The sequence below is a fragment of the Capra hircus genome, chromosome 19 (assembly GCF_001704415.2).
Source record: "Capra hircus breed San Clemente chromosome 19, ASM170441v1, whole genome shotgun sequence".
NCBI lineage: Eukaryota > Metazoa > Chordata > Mammalia > Artiodactyla > Bovidae > Capra > Capra hircus.
Window position 1 is genome coordinate 36,105,500 of NC_030826.1, and position 18,465 is coordinate 36,123,964.

At 58.1% G+C, this 18,465-nt stretch overlaps 1 protein-coding gene across 3 annotated transcripts; it reads left to right on the forward strand.

Moving 5' to 3' along the window:
- Positions 384–18,188, forward strand: COL1A1 (collagen type I alpha 1 chain). Of its 3 annotated transcripts, XM_018064893.1 has the most exons (51): positions 384–623; positions 2,108–2,302; positions 2,456–2,490; positions 2,601–2,636; positions 2,726–2,827; positions 3,668–3,736; positions 3,966–4,010; positions 4,162–4,215; positions 4,396–4,449; positions 4,956–5,009; positions 5,125–5,178; positions 5,528–5,581; positions 5,669–5,713; positions 5,830–5,883; positions 5,992–6,036; positions 6,204–6,257; positions 6,508–6,606; positions 6,693–6,737; positions 6,835–6,933; positions 7,061–7,114; positions 7,282–7,389; positions 7,468–7,521; positions 7,804–7,902; positions 8,101–8,154; positions 8,241–8,339; positions 8,946–8,999; positions 9,190–9,243; positions 9,360–9,413; positions 9,512–9,565; positions 10,000–10,044; positions 10,136–10,234; positions 10,514–10,621; positions 11,190–11,297; positions 11,507–11,560; positions 11,777–11,830; positions 12,051–12,158; positions 12,245–12,298; positions 12,417–12,470; positions 12,610–12,771; positions 12,863–12,970; positions 13,116–13,223; positions 13,329–13,382; positions 13,474–13,581; positions 14,096–14,149; positions 14,268–14,375; positions 14,701–14,754; positions 15,030–15,137; positions 15,410–15,692; positions 15,802–15,992; positions 16,280–16,522; positions 16,638–18,188. In XM_018064893.1, the coding sequence occupies exons 1-51, from the start codon at positions 521–523 to the stop codon at positions 16,782–16,784; spliced, it is 4,392 nt and encodes a 1,463-aa protein (XP_017920382.1). In that variant the 5' UTR covers positions 384–520; the 3' UTR covers positions 16,785–18,188. The 3 variants fall into 3 exon arrangements, with proteins under 3 accessions (XP_017920382.1, XP_017920384.1, XP_017920383.1); XM_018064895.1 differs by lacking the exons at positions 12,610–12,771; positions 12,863–12,970; XM_018064894.1 differs by lacking the exons at positions 5,992–6,036; positions 6,204–6,257; positions 6,508–6,606.

Below are 18,465 nucleotides of genomic sequence, written 5' to 3' on the forward strand. Positions count from 1 at the left end.
TTACCCCGAGTCCTTCCATCTTTGAAAGCCTCCCTAACCAGCTCCCCAATTCCAGCCCCCTCCTTGAGACTGGGGGTCCTAGAAAGAAAGCCGAAGAGGCGCCCCTACCCACTATTTAGCCGACAGTATGTTGAGGACCTAGCCGCACCCCAGCGGCAGCATCTCTGGCCCAGACTGAACTGGGGGGCTGGGGAGGCAGAGCTGCGAAGGGGGGAGATGTGTGGTGGACTCCCTTTCCTTCCCTCCTCCTCCCCCTCTCGGTTCCGACTCCCAAATTGGGGGCCGGGCCAGGCAACTCTGATTGGCTGGGGGACGGGCAGCCGGCTCCCCCTCTCCCGGGGGCAGGGTTCCTCCCCGCGCTCCATCAGGATGGTATAAAAGGGGCCCGGGCCGGTGGTCGGAGCAGACGGGAGTTTCTCCTCGGGGTCGGAGCAGGAGGCACGCGGAGTGTGAGGCCACGCATGAGCGGACGCTAACCCCCACCCCAGCCGCAAAGAGTCTACATGTCTAGGGTCTAGACATGTTCAGCTTTGTGGACCTCCGGCTCCTGCTCCTCTTAGCGGCCACCGCCCTCCTGACGCACGGCCAAGAGGAGGGCCAGGAAGAAGGCCAAGAAGAAGACAGTAAGTCCCAAACTCTTGGGAGTGTAGGGCTGCTTGCGCTCCTGCCCTGCGCTCGGTCCCGGGGGTCTGCGACTTAAACTGAGGCTCGGGATGCTCCGGAGGCTCAGGGATGGAAGGAAGATGGTGAGGGCTCTTGGTCGGTGCCCTCTCTGCGACGGGGTGTTGATGAAGGCCCCCCAGGAGTAAGAGGGGAGGATGCTGCACGGCAAGAATTGGCGCAGGAGGAGTTCTGAGCGCGCACTGTGAAGTACAGCGGGAGAAATAGGGTCTGGGCACCGGTTTGGGGGAAACTACGTCGAAGATGGGATGGAGGCGCCGAGTTGGGAAATTGGAGTCCAAGATGTAACAGTGATCAGGAAGGCTATGGGATGATTCATCAGGAAAGACTGTTGGCCCTCTCTGCGGGCTAGCAGTGTTCCTGGGGCCACGGAGGTCTTGGACTGAGGGGGGAGGGGGCGCAGAGAGTGGGCGGGTTGAATGATGAGAAACTTTGGCGCGGACTTGGCCACGTAGGGTCTTTGCGCCCTCTGCTGATCTACTCTGGGCAGTGCGCGTCCTTATCCAGCGCTTCCCCGCGCAGGAGCTGGAGCGGGAAGACCGGGATGGTTGCTGGGTGTGGACCCCACCTCTAGATCTGGAAAATAAAGCTGGAGATGGGATAGCCCCTGTCTCTAAAAGAAATAGCTAGTTTGGGGAAATTGCTTAGTGTCGCCCTAGTGGCCGTCTCGGTAGAAGATTGCGGTGGGCGTGGTTAACTAACCACTTACTGTTGCGGACTTTCTGGTTCTTTGACTAAGAAGTGACCCGGAGCACTGGCTGGCTTTGGGAAACGGGGGTTGTCCCTGAGCTAGGCCTTTTGAGATGTCTGGGCGCCGGAGTTGGGGCGTACCCTATTTTTACCGTACATTTCAGGTCTCTGGGCGGGATCCCACGCCAATCAGCCCCACCCCATCCTCTTAGCCCCGCCCACGCCATCCCACCTGCCCCGGGAATGGGGCGGAATCTGGGTTGAACCTCCCATCTCTCCTCCCATTTTCCTCTGAGGTCTCCAACCAAGGTCACGCCCCGCAAGCCTGCCCTCGGGATGGGGCGCCTCTCTTCCCACTCCTCCATCCCCCCGTCCCCGCCCCCACCCCCACCCAATGGCTTTTTATTTCGCTTGGCTTCAGCGCCAATGGGCTGAGGTTACAGTTGGAAGCGACCCCGGCCTAAAGCTTTGTTTAAATTCCTGAGAACTGGAAAGAGTTATAGCTGTCCTGGCCAGGCGCCTCGGCGCTGTCACTGGCTCTGATGAGGAGCAGATGAGCGTTTAAGGATTCGGGGGAAGGAAAAACAAAAGGACAGAAAATGGAAAGGCGGGAAATGGAAAATCTAAATGTGCCTCTAAGACCGAAGGGAAGGGACGGTGGGGTTGGGGTACCTGGAGCCCCGGGGTGGGGGCCTCGCGCGCCGCTGACAGCCCCCATCTCCCCGTCTTGCCCCAGTCCCACCAGTCACCTGCGTACAGAACGGCCTCAGGTACCATGACCGAGACGTGTGGAAACCCGTGCCCTGCCAGATCTGTGTCTGCGACAACGGCAACGTGCTGTGCGATGACGTGATCTGCGACGAACTTAAGGACTGTCCTAACGCCAAAGTCCCCACGGACGAATGCTGCCCCGTCTGCCCCGAAGGCCAGGGTATAGCTCGGGGCCTGGGCCGGGGCGGGCGGGGGCTGGGGGATATAAGGGGGGACGCTCCTTAGCCTCTGTCAGGGGAGGCCTCTGTCTCTGGGAGCACCTGGAGCAAACCTTGCCTCTAAGTCCTGTCTCCCCCCCCCCCCCCGCCCCCAGAATCAACCACGGACCAAGAAACCACTGGAGTCGAGGTAATCCTCTGCCCCTTTGCCGTCGACTCTAGCCACACCCCGCCCCCCAGGACTCTTCACGGGTCTTCTCTAACCCGGTTCCTTTTGTTTCCTCTCCTGCAACCCCACAGGGACCCAAAGGAGACACTGGCCCCCGAGGCCCAAGGGTAAGCGGCGCCCTCTCGCGGCTGTCGGGGGCGGTGAGTGGGCATGGCTCCCGGCCTGCGCTCACCAGGCCTGCCCTTTCCCGCCGCAGGGACCCGCCGGCCCCCCTGGCCGAGATGGCATCCCTGGACAACCTGGACTTCCCGGACCCCCTGGACCCCCCGGACCTCCCGGACCCCCTGGCCTCGGAGGAGTAAGTGGAGAGTCGAGGCTTCTGTGGAAGGCCTTAGGAGCCAGCCCTGCCCCACCCCACCCCCACCCCCCTACTCCTGCTCCCGCCGCTGTTTTCGTTTGCTGGGTTTTGTTTTGTTTTGGCAGATGGCCTACTTTGTTTTTTTGAAATAATGTCAAACTCATAGGGGAAAAGGGGGAGAAGAGTTACAAGAATAATGCAAAGAACTTTCATATATCGTTCGCAATTTGTCACATTTGCTTTATCGATCTCCATGTATATGTAAAATTATCGGGGGGGTTTTCTCTGAACCATCTGAGAGTAATTTGCTGGTATTGTGTCCCTTTGCTCCTAAATACTTTAGTGTGTATTTTCTAAGAGCTAAAACATTCTCTTACATGAGCATTACATAATGAGTACATTTTAGAAATTTAACGTTGATGTGATACTGTTATCTAATATGCAGTCCATATTCAAACCTCACCAGTGTTCTCCATAGTGTCCTTTACACCATTTTTACCCCCTGGTTCAAGATCCAATCCAGGGTTATGAATTACATTTTAATTATCATGTCTCTTTAGTTTCCTTTCACCTGGAACATTCCTCAGGCTTTCCTTGTCTTTCATGACACTGAACTGTTTTGCAAGAGCCAGTTGTTTTGTAGACTGTCTCTTAAATTGGGTCTGTTGGGTGTGTCTTCCTGATTAGATTCCAATGATACGTTTTGGGCAAGACTGTGCCACAGGTCGTGTAGCTGTACTGCATAGAGAATGTGATATCATTGTGTCCCATAACTGGTGATATCTTCTGCCTTTCAACTCACTGCCCTGACCCTGTTTTCTCATGCACTCTCTCTTCCAGAACTTTGCTCCCCAGTTGTCTTACGGCTATGATGAGAAATCAACAGGAATTTCTGTGCCTGGTCCCATGGTGAGACATCAGCAGAAGATGTAGAGGGCAGAAAAAGAGCAGACGGGCCAGTGGTGGGGGTGGTGGGGGCGCATAGGGTGACTTAGATAACTTGGGAGGTCCAGATGACTTTTGGGACCTCAATATCCAGACAGAACATGAGGCAGCTGGGTGGGCCGAACAGGAACCATGGGAGATAAACTTTCCTACCGAGGCTTCACTCTGGCCTCCCTGTCTTTTCCTTCCATAGGGTCCTTCTGGTCCTCGTGGTCTCCCTGGCCCCCCTGGCGCACCTGTGAGTATCCAGGATGTTTACACCCCTTTGGGCTTTAGAGGGAGGATTGGCATGAGGGCAAGGAAAGTACTCAGAGATCTCTTGATGAGATGGAGGACATGTTGGCAAGGACCTGTCCTTCTAACCCTACCCCTCTCTTCTTGTCCTCCAGGGTCCCCAAGGTTTCCAAGGCCCCCCTGGTGAGCCTGGCGAGCCCGGAGCCTCAGTAAGTGACCCCTGATTTGCATTCTCTATGCAAATATACACCCCCTCTACAAATATATGGATTCTCCTATTGAAGGACCACCATCTGGAGTCTTTGTTACCTCCTTCTTCCAATCCTAGCCTTCCCTTCTATTCTCCTTATCCTGGTCATTCTAACATCCTCTCTTCCTGTCACCTCTAGGGTCCCATGGGTCCCCGTGGTCCCCCTGGCCCCCCTGGCAAGAACGGAGATGATGTAAGTAGCCCTGGTGAGGAGACACCATCTGACCCCCACCACCTGTCCATGGGTAGGCTCCTGCAATCTCTACCCTAGTTCCTCCACCACCTTTGGGAGTGACACCCAGAGAAAGACGGACATGTTCTCCCTGACGTATGGGACTGCCCTTGAATAGGGAGCTACCTGGGATGTTTCCCCGTCTTCCTAACAGACATAGCTGTCCCTCCCTTCACCTCAGTCACCTTAAGCAGTCTCCAACTCTGTCCTTGACATGAGCGGCTTCCCTCGGTGTAACCTCAGGTTTTCACTCCATGTGGTGAGATTAAGATGCTGGTGACAGAAATAAACAGAAATTCTTTGGAGGGAGGCAAAATTCACCAATCGAGTGTTTCACAGTACATTTAAACTGAGATAGGATTTGGGGTCCCGAAGCCTGACTTTCAACAATCCCAAGAAAACCCAAGCCTCCCATTCTTTTCCAACTCTGGGGGCATGGGCATGATGGCCTTTTCTTTTTCTCTCAGGGTGAAGCTGGAAAGCCTGGTCGTCCTGGTGAGCGCGGGCCTCCCGGACCTCAGGTGAGCAGGATGGTGTGGCTGCCTCCAGCCTTGCTGCACTGGGGCTTCCTTTGGGAGCTGTGTCCACAGTGGAGTCTTCTAATGGCCTGCCTTTGTCTTTTGCGTTCCTCTCCAGGGTGCTCGGGGATTGCCTGGAACAGCTGGCCTCCCTGGAATGAAGGGACACAGAGTGAGTCTCCTTTGTATCATCTAAGTTCCCAAAGTCCCAGTGTCATATTCTAGTCCTTTCCCCAGAGGACCCTGGCATGCATCACGGTGGGTGGTAGCTACATAAGAAGTTCCAAGGGACAGAGAGTAAATGTCCAAGAGAACTTCCCTTTGTTGGGAAAGAAATCCCAATAAAGGGAGGGAGGGAGATCTTGGATCAGTTGGGGTTTAGTCTAGCTCAGACACAGGGGGTAGATTTGATGACCTCCTGAGGCTCCTTCTCTGGGCTGAGCGAGTGTCAGGGTGGTCGACAGTCTCCATAGGGTCTCACGCTGGACAGGGTCTCACGCTGGCCCTCCCTCCTCTCTTAGGGTTTCAGTGGTTTGGATGGTGCCAAGGGAGATGCTGGTCCTGCTGGCCCCAAGGTAAGATGCTGTGTGACGGTCACGGTCATTCACCTCCTCCACAGTCCCACCTAGAACAGATTCCTTACTCCATTCTCTGCTCTGTAGGGTGAGCCTGGTAGCCCTGGTGAAAATGGAGCTCCTGGTCAGATGGTGAGTGTGTCCAGTTCTGGAAGGAAGGGAGGGAGCAGGCTGTAGGAGCAAGATGGGGGCTTGGGGAGAAGGGGGTGTCTTCCATCTCACTTGGCTTCTCTTGGTTTTGTTACCAGGGCCCCCGTGGTCTGCCTGGTGAGAGAGGTCGCCCTGGAGCCCCTGGCCCTGCTGTAAGTACCAGCCCTTTGGGGAACCCAGAGCTCTGGAAAGCGCTCCTTAGGAGCTAAGGGACCGAGCAGCGCTCAGTGAGTGTAACCGGGACTTCTGCTCTTCTGCAGGGTGCTAGAGGAAATGATGGTGCTACTGGTGCTGCTGGCCCCCCTGTGAGTACAGCCTTTAGACTTCGGTGCCTGGGACTGGGGCGGGGCCTCAGTGTCAGCTCTTGTGGCTGACATCAGGGCCAGGTCTCAACCCCAGGACCTCTTCTGTCCCAGGCTGTGACTTGCAGCTGCCATCTTCCTTCTTGCTAACACTGCCCTTTTATTCACAGGGTCCCACTGGCCCCGCTGGTCCTCCTGGTTTCCCTGGTGCTGTGGGTGCTAAGGTGAGACCCCCACCCTCCAATGAGCAGAGCTCCCATGGGCCAAGGGGTGGGCATTTCTTTGCTCCCGAAACCTGAAGGGCCCAGAATCAAGAGAGAAGCCTAGTCCCCAGCATCTTTGTCTTGGGGGGGTCTCTTCTCTCATCTTGAGTCATGCCTCTTGGTCTCCTGTCCTGGCCCTTCACCCCTTGCCATCTGGAGGTGAGGTTGGGTTCCCAGGGTGACTTCTGACATATCCTTTCTTCCAATCCAGGGTGAAGCTGGTCCCCAAGGACCCCGAGGTTCTGAAGGTCCCCAGGGTGTACGTGGTGAGCCTGGCCCCCCTGGCCCTGCTGGTGCTGCTGGCCCTGCTGTAAGTATCACTTCCTCAGTGCTCCCATGCTCCTCCCTAACTCAGAGTCCTTGCCTTTCACTCACCCACCTCTCTCTCTGTCACAGGGCAACCCTGGTGCTGATGGACAGCCTGGTGCTAAAGGTGCCAATGTAAGTATCCTGCAGGTTTCAGAGCCACCCCTGGTACCCACTTTCCACCTGCCCTGTGCCCTCCACTCCTGGGCTCAATTTGTTCTGCCTCCCCCAGGGCGCTCCTGGTATTGCTGGTGCTCCTGGCTTCCCTGGTGCCCGAGGCCCCTCTGGACCCCAGGGCCCCAGTGGCCCCCCTGGTCCCAAGGGTAACAGCGTAAGTACCACTCTCTCTCTTTTGTCCCACCTCCTATGTTGATCTGAGGCCCTTGTCTGGGAAGCATGATGGGCCAGGCCAGCTGAGCACTATACCCATTCTCCACTCATCTTCTCCCCCTACTCAGGGTGAACCCGGCGCTCCTGGCAGCAAAGGAGACACTGGTGCCAAGGGAGAACCCGTAAGTCCTCTCGCAGCTCCGTCTAGTCTGCCCCAGAAGCCCCTGGGGGGTGGTCCAGGGAGGAAGCGGAACCCCCGGTGCTGGAGACCCAGCCTCCAGACAACTCTGAAGCTGGCACCAGGACAGCCCCTCACTGTAAGCTGCGCCCTCCTCTCTGCCCTCTCCAGGGTCCCACTGGTATTCAAGGCCCCCCTGGCCCCGCTGGGGAAGAAGGAAAGCGAGGAGCCCGAGGTGAACCTGGACCTGCTGGCCTGCCTGGACCCCCTGGCGAGCGTGTAAGTGCCCCCTTCTTCACCCCAGTGCCGACCTGGTGCCCACGTGTCTGAGCTCGCTGACCTCCTCTCCTCCCCCAGGGCGGACCTGGAAGCCGTGGCTTCCCTGGCTCTGACGGTGTTGCTGGCCCCAAGGTAAACCTCTCATCACGACTGGGGGGCTGACCCTGCTGCTCCCTGGTCATCACCTTCCTCTCCCGGATGTAATCGGCCCCTCCCAGCCCCACCGCCCAGTCCGTTAGCACCCACACGGGGGCTGCTGACCTCGTCACACTCAGCTCACCTTGACCTTCTCACCACCACCAGCGCCCCTCAAAGCACCCAGCCCCATGGCCCAGGAGGAGGAGGTGGATGCCAGCCCATGATGAAGTGGCCCAGACTTGAAACCCTAATTATTGCTGTGACTCTCCCAACTAGGGTCCTGCTGGTGAGCGCGGTGCTCCTGGCCCTGCTGGCCCCAAGGGGTCTCCTGGTGAAGCTGGCCGCCCCGGTGAAGCTGGTCTGCCTGGTGCCAAGGTGAGACTCCAGCGCTCTGCCAGCGAATTTGTTGTTGTCTGTTAGTGGCCCGGGACCCTGCCCATCCTGTGTGGGCTCTGGAGCAGGACCACAGGTCCGCCTTCTGGAATGTCCTCCTCCCGGCCTACACCTTCCTACCGCCCCTCTCCCATCACCTGTATCCTCCACTCCACTCACACCTGTCTGCCTCCCCCTCAGGGTCTGACTGGAAGCCCTGGCAGCCCGGGTCCTGATGGCAAAACTGGCCCCCCTGTAAGTATCCCTCCTCCAGGCCCCTGTCTGCCTCCTGACCTCTCGCCCTCTGCCCTCACCTCTGCTCGTGTCCCTTCCATCCTCAGGGTCCCGCTGGTCAAGATGGCCGCCCTGGACCCCCAGGCCCTCCCGGTGCCCGTGGTCAGGCTGGCGTGATGGGTTTCCCTGGACCTAAAGGTGCTGCTGTAAGTATTCAGGGAGTTGTGTTACAAGGACATACACGCTTGAGGCCAGGGTAGGTGTGGGGGGAAGAGTCCAGGGTCTGGGCCCAGCTCTGCCACTGACTTGCTATGTGGCCTCGGGCCACTTGCTGCCCCCCTCTGGGCCTCAGTTTCCCTACTCCATAAAATGAGGGACCTCTCCTTGGCTTCACTACCATTGCTCTATCCCTGGAAATAAGTATTGTTGCCCGCTCCCCACCCCACACACACTTGGGGATAGGATGAGCCTTTTTCATGATAGTCATCCCCAGATCTTGGTGAGTTCTTTGAGGCTCAAAAGGAGATTTCAAAGGAATGAAAGCCCTTCAAAGCTCAGGTGTCTGCAGGCATATGATGGGGAGAAGAAAAGGAAATGGATGAGAGAGGAGCCTAAGGGGCATGTCGTCTGGGAGGACAGGGCTCAGGGAGAGGCCAAAAGATGGAGCAGTCGAAGCCAACAGAGGCCTTCCTCAGGGGCCAGAGCTGATAGATGAAACAGCTCCTTAAAAATGCCACTCAAAGTAAACAGGAGGGACCCAGGAGGCCTGGTTGCCCACTTCAACTCCCTCAACCCTACCTCTTTTTCCCCAGGGAGAGCCTGGAAAAGCTGGAGAGCGAGGTGTTCCTGGACCCCCTGGCGCTGTTGTAAGTATCTCCTTTTGGTTCCTGTCACTTTCCTGCCCATGTCCCATCCCTATATCCTGCAGAAGGGATATGAGACTCCAGCCCATTCCTAGGGCATCAGGACCCCCAGCTCCAAGCCCCTTACCTGTGCTGTCTTCCTCAGCTGCCCACCCACCTCACCACTCTAACCCCTTTTTAACTCTTTCCCCAGGGTCCTGCTGGCAAAGACGGAGAAGCTGGAGCTCAGGGACCCCCAGGACCTGCTGTGAGTGTCCCTGACAGGGAGGCCTAGGAAGGGGGGCACTGTAGGACAGAAAAGGGGTGCCAGTCCCCTGCCCCCTTCTCTGGGCCTTCCATGAGCACAGCATTCCCTCCATGCAGGGCCCCGCTGGTGAGAGAGGCGAACAAGGCCCTGCTGGCTCCCCTGGATTCCAGGTGAGGTCTCACGCTGTCAGGGTATTGGGAGAGGGGTGTGAGGAACACTTCTTCCAGATTCTAAGCCCATGCTTCCCTCCCCCATTTCCCACCCACAGGGTCTCCCCGGCCCTGCTGGTCCTCCTGGTGAAGCAGGCAAACCTGGTGAACAGGTAAGGTGTAACAGCTGGCTGAAGAGACGGGGAGTGCAGGCAACACAGAGGGAGAATCCAGCCCTCCTAGCTAAGCACACAGCCGTCAGCTAGAGGGAGCAAGGTTAGACTTGAGGAAGGGCTTCCCATCGTGAAGGACGCCACACAGAGGGGAGCACAGAGCTGCACCCCTGCATGCTAGGATTGGGAGGGAGCTGCATGGCTGCGGGTCTAGATGACTTCTTTTTAGAGCTGCTGGAATACTCTGGCTTTCCTTCAACCTCAAGTTCAGGAAAGGTGACACATCCCGAGGAAGGATAATCCCAGTTCAGTGCTCAGAAGGGGTTGGTCTCTAATCACAGACTCTAAGGGCTAGCTCCCAGGTGGGCAAGAATGTTTTCTAGTGGGGAGGGCCAAGGTGGGTTTTGCTCACTGTCTCCCTTGCTCCCCCTCAGGGTGTTCCTGGAGACCTTGGTGCCCCCGGCCCCTCTGGAGCAAGAGTAAGTAGAGCCTCTTCTTGCATCACAGAGATGCCCTGCACCTGGGCCTCTTTCTGGAGCCACCATCACACACCCTGTCCTTCCCTTCCAGGGCGAGAGAGGTTTCCCCGGCGAGCGTGGTGTGCAAGGGCCGCCCGGTCCTGCAGGTCCCCGTGGGGCCAATGGTGCCCCTGGCAACGATGGCGCTAAGGTAAGGGCAGCATGGGGACCAGGTCTCACCCTTCTAGTGGTGGGGGCCGCCTGGCTGGGACCAAAGCCAGCTAGATGTTGGGGAGGGGTGGAGGGACAAGACTAGGGTAGGGTCCATGTGCAGCCTGAAGTTCTGGGCTGTGAGCCTCTTCTCTTAGCTAGTGCCTGTCTTTGGCCTCAGGACCAAGCCTGGGAGGAATTAAGACGAGGCTCAAAGTTGTGACCTAGACCTAGTTCTGAGATCCCAAGTCTCACTCCAGTCTTATCGGTTGTCACATAGGGTGATGCTGGTGCCCCTGGAGCCCCCGGTAGCCAGGGTGCCCCTGGCCTTCAAGGAATGCCTGGTGAACGAGGTGCAGCTGGCCTTCCAGGCCCTAAGGGTGACAGAGTAAGTGGAACTCCCCCTCCCTCGAGCCTTGTGTAGTTCCCATCTCTCTCTGCTTTGAATCCCTCAGCATCTTTCTTTCTGCTCCCTCGGGTGTTTTCCTCTTCTTAATCCTCCTTCTCTGGCCTCTTGGTTATCATCTACCTATAGTTCAGGCCCTGCCCTTCCCATGTGTTACCATGGCGACAAGCAGGAGTGGGTGCCTCCTAGACTAGGGATCCCTTATGTGGGAGCTTCTTAGCCTAAAGTGTTAGTCGCTCAGTCGTGTCCAACTCTTTCCAACCCCTGGACTGTAGCTCACCAGGCTCCTCTATCCATGGGATTTCCCAGGCAAGAGTACTGGAGTGGGTTGCCGTTTCCTTCTCCAGGGGATCTCGCTGACCCAGGGATGGAACCCAGGTCTTTCCTGGGAATCCCCACACAGGCGTCTTTCCCCTGAAAGTTCTTATGTTCTTTGCACATGTCGGGGCAGGGCAAACATAAGCTGGGGAGGGGTCCCAGACACAAGCAGGATGCTGAAGGTCACCTCCTTGCTCCACGCCAGAAGTCTCAGGCTTTCCTGTGTCTTTAGGGGGATGCTGGTCCCAAAGGTGCTGATGGTGCTCCTGGCAAAGATGGCGTCCGTGGTCTGACTGGTCCCATCGGTCCTCCTGGCCCCGCTGGTGCCCCTGGTGACAAGGTGAGATGGCCCCCTTCTCACCTTCTTCCCTAACACACAGCTTCCCTTGTGAGCCTGGGCACGGCTCTGCTGGGGAGGCATCTCCTGCCACTCCAACCTGGCAACCCAACGGTGGGGTGACCAGGAGGGAGGAGGACTCTCCTGGGGTCATCAGGCAGGAGTATTCAGCGTGGCACCCTGATCCTGAGCCTCTTGTCTCTTCGTTTCAGGGTGAAACTGGTCCTAGCGGCCCAGCCGGTCCCACTGGAGCTCGTGGCGCCCCCGTAAGTACAGAAGACCTGGTTAAGGCCCCGTACCTGGCCCTGTACCCGTTCTCTCCATGTGCCCCCCAGCTCTCTTTCTGTCCCTTCTCACCTTAGCTCCCACTTGCTCTGGTCCCTGGGCAGTGCTCCTCAAGCCCTCCTCCCCACCCTCCTGTCCATCCCCACCTGCCTTCCCCCAAATCAGGGCCTCTCCCAATTTCCCTCCTTCTCTTCTAGGGTGACCGTGGTGAGCCTGGTCCCCCCGGCCCTGCTGGCTTCGCTGGCCCCCCTGTGAGTACCAAGATCCTTGTTATCTTCCATCCCCGACTAGGACCTGGGGCCTTGGGTGATTGGATGAGGACAGAGGCAATGGCCAGGTTTAGAGGCGGGTGGACGGGAGATTGTCTCCCATTGAAAGCGTCTTCCTGCCTGGAGTTCCGGTGCCCCCTAGGCTGACTTCCTGGGTGAGCACAGACCTCTCCTCCACTCACCACGCTCCCTCCTCCCCCAGGGTGCTGATGGCCAACCTGGTGCTAAAGGCGAACCTGGTGATGCTGGTGCTAAAGGTGACGCTGGCCCCCCTGGGCCTGCTGGACCTGCTGGACCCCCTGGCCCCATTGTGAGTATCTCACTGTTTAAGCCCAAGCTGCCAGCAGGCTGGACCCAGGATCGGCCCAGCCTTGATGCCTCTGTGTTCTCCTCCAGGGTAACGTTGGTGCTCCTGGACCCAAAGGTGCTCGCGGCAGCGCTGGTCCCCCTGTGAGTACCCACTCTGCCTCTCCGCTGAAGCTTCCCCCAGGCAGCGTTTGGAGGTGGGGCAGCTGGGCCAGGTGAGGGGCTGTTCTCCCTCTGATCACTTCTTTGTCCTCTTCTTCAGGGTGCTACTGGTTTCCCAGGTGCTGCTGGCCGAGTCGGTCCCCCTGGCCCCTCTGTAAGTGTCCGTGGTGGAGACTCCACTGGTCTGGGAACGTGTGGGACACAGGCTGTCAAGAGTGTGGTGGGCCTGACTGAGGCCTCAGGAATGCTCCAGAATCTGCTGGACTCTGACAGTTGCAATTCTCCCCATCCAGGGAAATGCTGGACCCCCTGGCCCTCCTGGCCCTGCTGGCAAAGAAGGCAGCAAAGGCCCCCGTGGTGAGACTGGCCCCGCTGGGCGTCCCGGTGAAGTCGGTCCCCCTGGTCCCCCTGGCCCCGCTGGTGAGAAAGGAGCCCCTGGTGCTGACGGACCTGCTGTAAGTGACCCCTCCAGAGGGGTCCAGAGTTGGGGGGTGTCGTCCCTGGCCATTGGGAGTCATCTCACCCCTGTCTGCACCCCCACCACAGGGCGCTCCTGGCACTCCTGGACCTCAGGGTATTGCTGGACAGCGTGGTGTGGTCGGCCTGCCCGGTCAGAGAGGAGAAAGAGGCTTCCCTGGTCTTCCTGGCCCCTCTGTGAGTGCCCCCTTACCTTGGGGCAGGACCATTGCAGGATTTGGAGGGTGCAGGATGGGGGTGGTATGGTCAGCAAGGGCAAATGTGGGGGACCATCAGGCCCTCTCCCACCCCATCTCTGGCCTGACTCTTTCTTCTCCTTCAGGGTGAACCCGGCAAACAAGGTCCTTCTGGAGCAAGTGGTGAACGTGGCCCCCCTGGTCCCATGGGCCCCCCTGGATTGGCTGGACCCCCTGGCGAGTCTGGACGTGAGGTACGTGGTTGCCAGCCCCACACCAGTGCCATCACTGTGGCCCTTTGGGCCTTGGCCTGAGGCTCCCTTTCCTTGGCTGATGTTCACCTCCCCGCCCCCCCGCAGGGAGCTCCTGGTGCTGAAGGATCCCCTGGACGAGATGGTGCTCCTGGCGCCAAGGTGAGACGGCTGCCCCAGGACCATAGCCCCACAGCCACTCCTACGGGGCCGCTTCAGCTGCGGCTCACTGGATTTCCCTCTCTCTTCTCAGGGTGACCGTGGTGAGACTGGCCCTGCTGGACCTCCTGGTGCTCCTGGTGCTCCCGGTGCCCCTGGCCCTGTCGGGCCTGCTGGCAAGAGTGGTGATCGTGGTGAGACTGTAAGTCGCTGGGCCTGGCTTGCTGCTTCTGCTCAGGCCAGGGACTCTCCAGACCTGCCGGGGGATCTGCAGGTGGACACTTGACTTCACCTAGGCAGGGGAAGAGAGGAGGACTTGCAAAAAACTGAGCCATAGGAGTTTGGATTTTTTGAACCTGAACCCTCCTCACCATTCTCTTTGCTTGGCCCTGCTGTAAACTTTCCTCTGCTCCAAACTCAGTTTGGAATGTTTATTAGGAAGAAAAAAAAAGTTGAGCCACAGCTCAGCCTCAAGGCCCCTCCCCAGCTAGTACCCTGCTTCCCCCAAGGAAGGGGGTTTGTTCCCAGGTGCTCGCCCCAGCTTACACAAAGCCTAAATCTGCTTGAAGATTCACCTGGGGTAAGGAGGGATGGATGTGGCAGGAACAGATGTGAAGGGATTTGGCCAAGGGGAGATTTCATCTGTAGCTCAGGCTGTTCCAGCCCTGAGCCGAGCTCCTCCAACCAGGATCTAATCCTCTCTTTGCTCTCCCTAGGGTCCTGCTGGTCCTGCTGGTCCCATTGGCCCCGTTGGTGCCCGTGGCCCCGCTGTAAGTGCCCTGCTCTGGCCCTTACATCATCCTCAGAACCCTTGTCCAGGTGGGGACTATACCCCCCTCAGTGCTAACAGAACTTAGACCTGATGGCCTGTCCTTGTCTCTCTTCTAGGGACCCCAAGGCCCCCGTGGTGACAAGGGTGAGACAGGCGAACAGGGCGACAGAGGCATCAAGGGTCACCGTGGCTTCTCCGGTCTCCAGGGTCCCCCTGGCCCTCCCGTGAGTATGCTCAGCCCCTCCCCAGCCCCGAGCTGACATTGCGTCTTCTTTCATCATCTCCCCAAGCTCTGCTGTGTGATGAGGAGGACACTTTACCTTAGTTTCCTTCTCCTCGCTAGTGGGAACTGGGGTCTGAAGACCAGTGGGCATTTCCAAGTAGCTTCTAGGAGGGTGAAGAGTGCACAAAGAGGGGTCGTGGGAGGGGTCTCAGCCTATGGACACCCTGGGGCTAGGCTTCCAGCGTGACGTGGTTGGTGGCAGGGGGCCGTTGCTGGCCGCCTCTGACCTACGCTTGGCCTGAACTGCCTTCCCATCGCTCCTACAGGGCTCTCCTGGTGAGCAAGGTCCTTCCGGAGCCTCTGGTCCTGCTGGTCCCCGCGTGAGTCATCTGTTTATCTGTTCTTCCTGGGCCCCTCGCCTCTCTGGAGAAGGGTCTGGAGCAGGGGAGGAAAGAAAGGAATGGGGTCTGTGGACAACCTTATGCGGCCTTTGGCCTCTCCCTCCCCACTTCCTCCCACAAAGTTTCCGTGGGAATAAGCCGTAAGAAGGCTGGGGAGTCTGAGCCAAGCAAAGTGGGAGACGGGCTTCTCTGTCAGAGCTGGAGTGGACCCCTGCTTTCTGGAAGGCTTTCTCCAACCAGCTTCCTCCCTGCAGGGTCCCCCTGGCTCTGCTGGTACTCCTGGCAAAGATGGACTCAATGGTCTCCCAGGCCCCATCGGTCCCCCTGGGCCTCGAGGTCGCACTGGTGATGCTGGTCCTGCTGTAAGTCCCCCAACCCTGTCTGCCCATGGCCCCCCAGCCCTGAAAGCACCAAGCCCCAGTAATCCCCACTCTTGTCCCTTCCTGCCCATGGCCCCCAGCCCTGAAAGCACTGAGCCCCAGTAATCCTCCCTCTCCTCCCTCTCTGCCCATGGCCCCCAGCCCTGAAAGCACTGAGCCCCAGTAATCCCCACTCTCATCCCTTCCTGCCCATGGCCCCCAGCCCTGAAAGCACTGAGCCCCAGTAATCCTCCCTCTCCTCCCTCTCTGCACAGGGTCCTCCCGGCCCTCCTGGACCCCCTGGTCCCCCCGGTCCTCCCAGCGGCGGCTACGACTTGAGCTTCCTGCCCCAGCCACCTCAAGAGAAGGCTCACGATGGTGGCCGCTACTACCGGGCTGATGATGCCAACGTGGTCCGTGACCGTGACCTCGAGGTGGACACCACCCTCAAGAGCCTGAGCCAGCAGATCGAGAACATCCGGAGCCCTGAGGGCAGCCGCAAGAACCCCGCCCGCACCTGCCGTGACCTCAAGATGTGCCACCCCGACTGGAAGAGCGGTGAGGGCCGACCCAGCTGTGCCTCCCTCTCCTGCCGTGATGGGGCCAAGCCCTGAGGAGCCATCATCCCATACATACCCTGATGCCATCTTACCTTGCCCCACCCCAGGAGAATACTGGATTGACCCCAACCAAGGCTGCAACCTGGATGCCATTAAGGTCTTCTGCAACATGGAGACCGGTGAGACCTGTGTGTACCCCACTCAGCCCAGCGTGGCCCAGAAGAACTGGTACATCAGCAAGAACCCCAAGGACAAGAGGCACGTCTGGTACGGCGAGAGCATGACCGGCGGATTCCAGGTGCGTGAGCTGGACCTTGTAGCCAGTCTTAACAGAGATGGGTTGGCCCAGGGCTCAGAAGGGCCTGACGGTAGGTCCTGGGTGGACCAGACCTCTGCGAAGTGTGATGGGCTGGGAGACAGGAGACTGGGGGCCTTGATGCTGGCTCAGACATAGGGTGCCTGGGGGGCAGGGGATGCCACCTCTGGAAGTGGGGTTCTCTGGGATGCCCTCGGAGGAGTCCAGAGAGGGAGGCCAGAACTGGGGGCTCAAACAGCCATTCACTGCTCGCTCTGCCACCCCCACAGTTTGAGTACGGCGGCCAGGGCTCCGATCCTGCCGATGTGGCCATCCAGCTGACTTTCCTGCGCCTGATGTCCACCGAGGCCTCCCAGAACATCACCTACCACTGCAAGAACAGCGTGGCCTACATGGACCAGCAGACCGGCAACCTCAAGAAGGCCCTGCTCCTCCAGGGCTCCAACGAGATCGAGATTCGGGCCGAGGGCAACAGCCGCTTCACCTACAGCGTCACCTACGATGGCTGCACGGTGAGTCCAGCAGGGCCCCTGTGCTGGTCTTTGGCTTTCCCGGCAGGCCCTGTCCCCCCACCCCCTCACTGCCACTTGGTGACACCCCTCTCCCATTGTCTCCCCTTCACCCCAGAGTCACACCGGAGCCTGGGGCAAGACAGTGATCGAATACAAAACCACCAAGACCTCCCGCTTGCCCATCATCGATGTGGCTCCCTTGGACGTTGGCGCCCCAGACCAGGAATTCGGCTTCGACATCGGCTCTGTCTGCTTCCTGTAAACTCCTTCCACCCCAGCCTGGCTCCCTCCCACCCAACCCACTTGCCCCTGACTCTGGAAACAGACAAACAACCCAAACTGAAGCCCCCAAAAAGCCAAAAAATGGGAGACAATTTCACATGGACTTTGGAAAATATTTTTTTCTTTTGCATTCATCTCTCAAACTTAGTTTTTATCTTTGACCAACTGAACATGACCAAACACCAAAAGTGCATTCAACCTTACCAAAAAAAAAAAAAGAATAAATAAATAACTTTTTAAAAAAAGGAAGCTTGGTCCACTTGCTTGAAGACCCACGTGGGGGTAAGTCCTTTTCTGCCCGTTGGGCTTATGACACCCCAGCACTGCCCTTTCTGCTCCTTTCTCCATGCCTTCTTAGGGCTTCCCCTCCACTGGTCCCCAAATCTAAGTCTCCCCAAAAGACACCGGAAACAATGCATTGTCTGCCCAGCAACCAAAGGCAATGCCGAAACACCCAAGTGGCCCCCACACTCCCAGCCCACTCCCTTCACCCAGAGCCCCCAAACCCTGGGGGACCTGGAGTCCTCAGACTGCCAAAGAAGCTTTACCATCTGGCATCCCTGTGGCCCCGGCAACATCCCCTCTTTGTTTTTTGAGGGGAGCATGCCAGGGGGACCACTGGCCCTTCAACACCAGGTTTGGAGGAAAGTCAGGAGGGGCCAAGACAGAGCAGAAACATCGGATTCGGGAAACGCGACATCCCCCCGCGACCTGGCTGGGTGGGAGAGACTGCCCTGCTCCTTGTGTAACTGCATTGCTGAAAGACTACCTCGTTCTTGTCTTTGTGTGTCACCGAGGCAACTGCAGGGGGGCGGGACGGGGGCAGGGTGGACGGGCGCCCTCGTTTTATATCAAAGGTGCTACATCTCTGTGAAGGGGTGGGGTGGGGAGGGAGTCACTGGTGCTATGGAAGTGGAAACACCCCCCCCCCTCAGGCCAGCAAATGTTCCTTTTTGTTCAAAGTCTTTTTTTATTCTTTGTTTTTTTTTTCCTTGTGGATGGGGACTCATGTGAATTTTCTAAAGGTGCTATTTAATGTGGGAGAGAGTGCCGCCTCCAGCGTCACTCACTCGCCACCCTCTCTTCATCCCCCTGGGCGCCTCTCACCTCCTCAGGCCTCTTGCCTCTGTCTCCCCACCTCTCCCTCCTCTGAAACCCTCTCCCCTTCTGGAGCTGCATCCCGTTTTCACGGCCTTTCTCTCAGTCTGTCCTGCATCTTCTCTCACTGGGTTTCAGAGCACAATTTCCCAAAGCACAAAGCAGTTTTTCCCCCTAGGGGTGGGAGGAAGCGAGAGACTCTGTACCTATTTTGTATGTGTATAATAATTTGAGATGTTTTTAATTATTTTGATTGCTGGAATAAAGCATGTGGAAATGACCCAAACCTATCTGCAGTGGCCTCCTAATTTCCTTCCTAGGAGCTGGGGGAGGGGAGACCTGGGGAGGGGGGTGGGTGGGCTCTTCTCCTTTGGTGTCTGCCCCTTCCCTGCCCCTCCTCCTCTAGCACCCTAGAGGGCCCCTCTCCCTCCCTCTTGCCTTTCCTAGGCCTATACCCTTTCTGTTTTCTCCTGCCATCGTCCTTGTGTGTCTCCCATACCCTCTTGTCCCTTACAGTGCCAGACAGGCAACCCTTTTGTGCAGCCACACACGCATACCTCCGT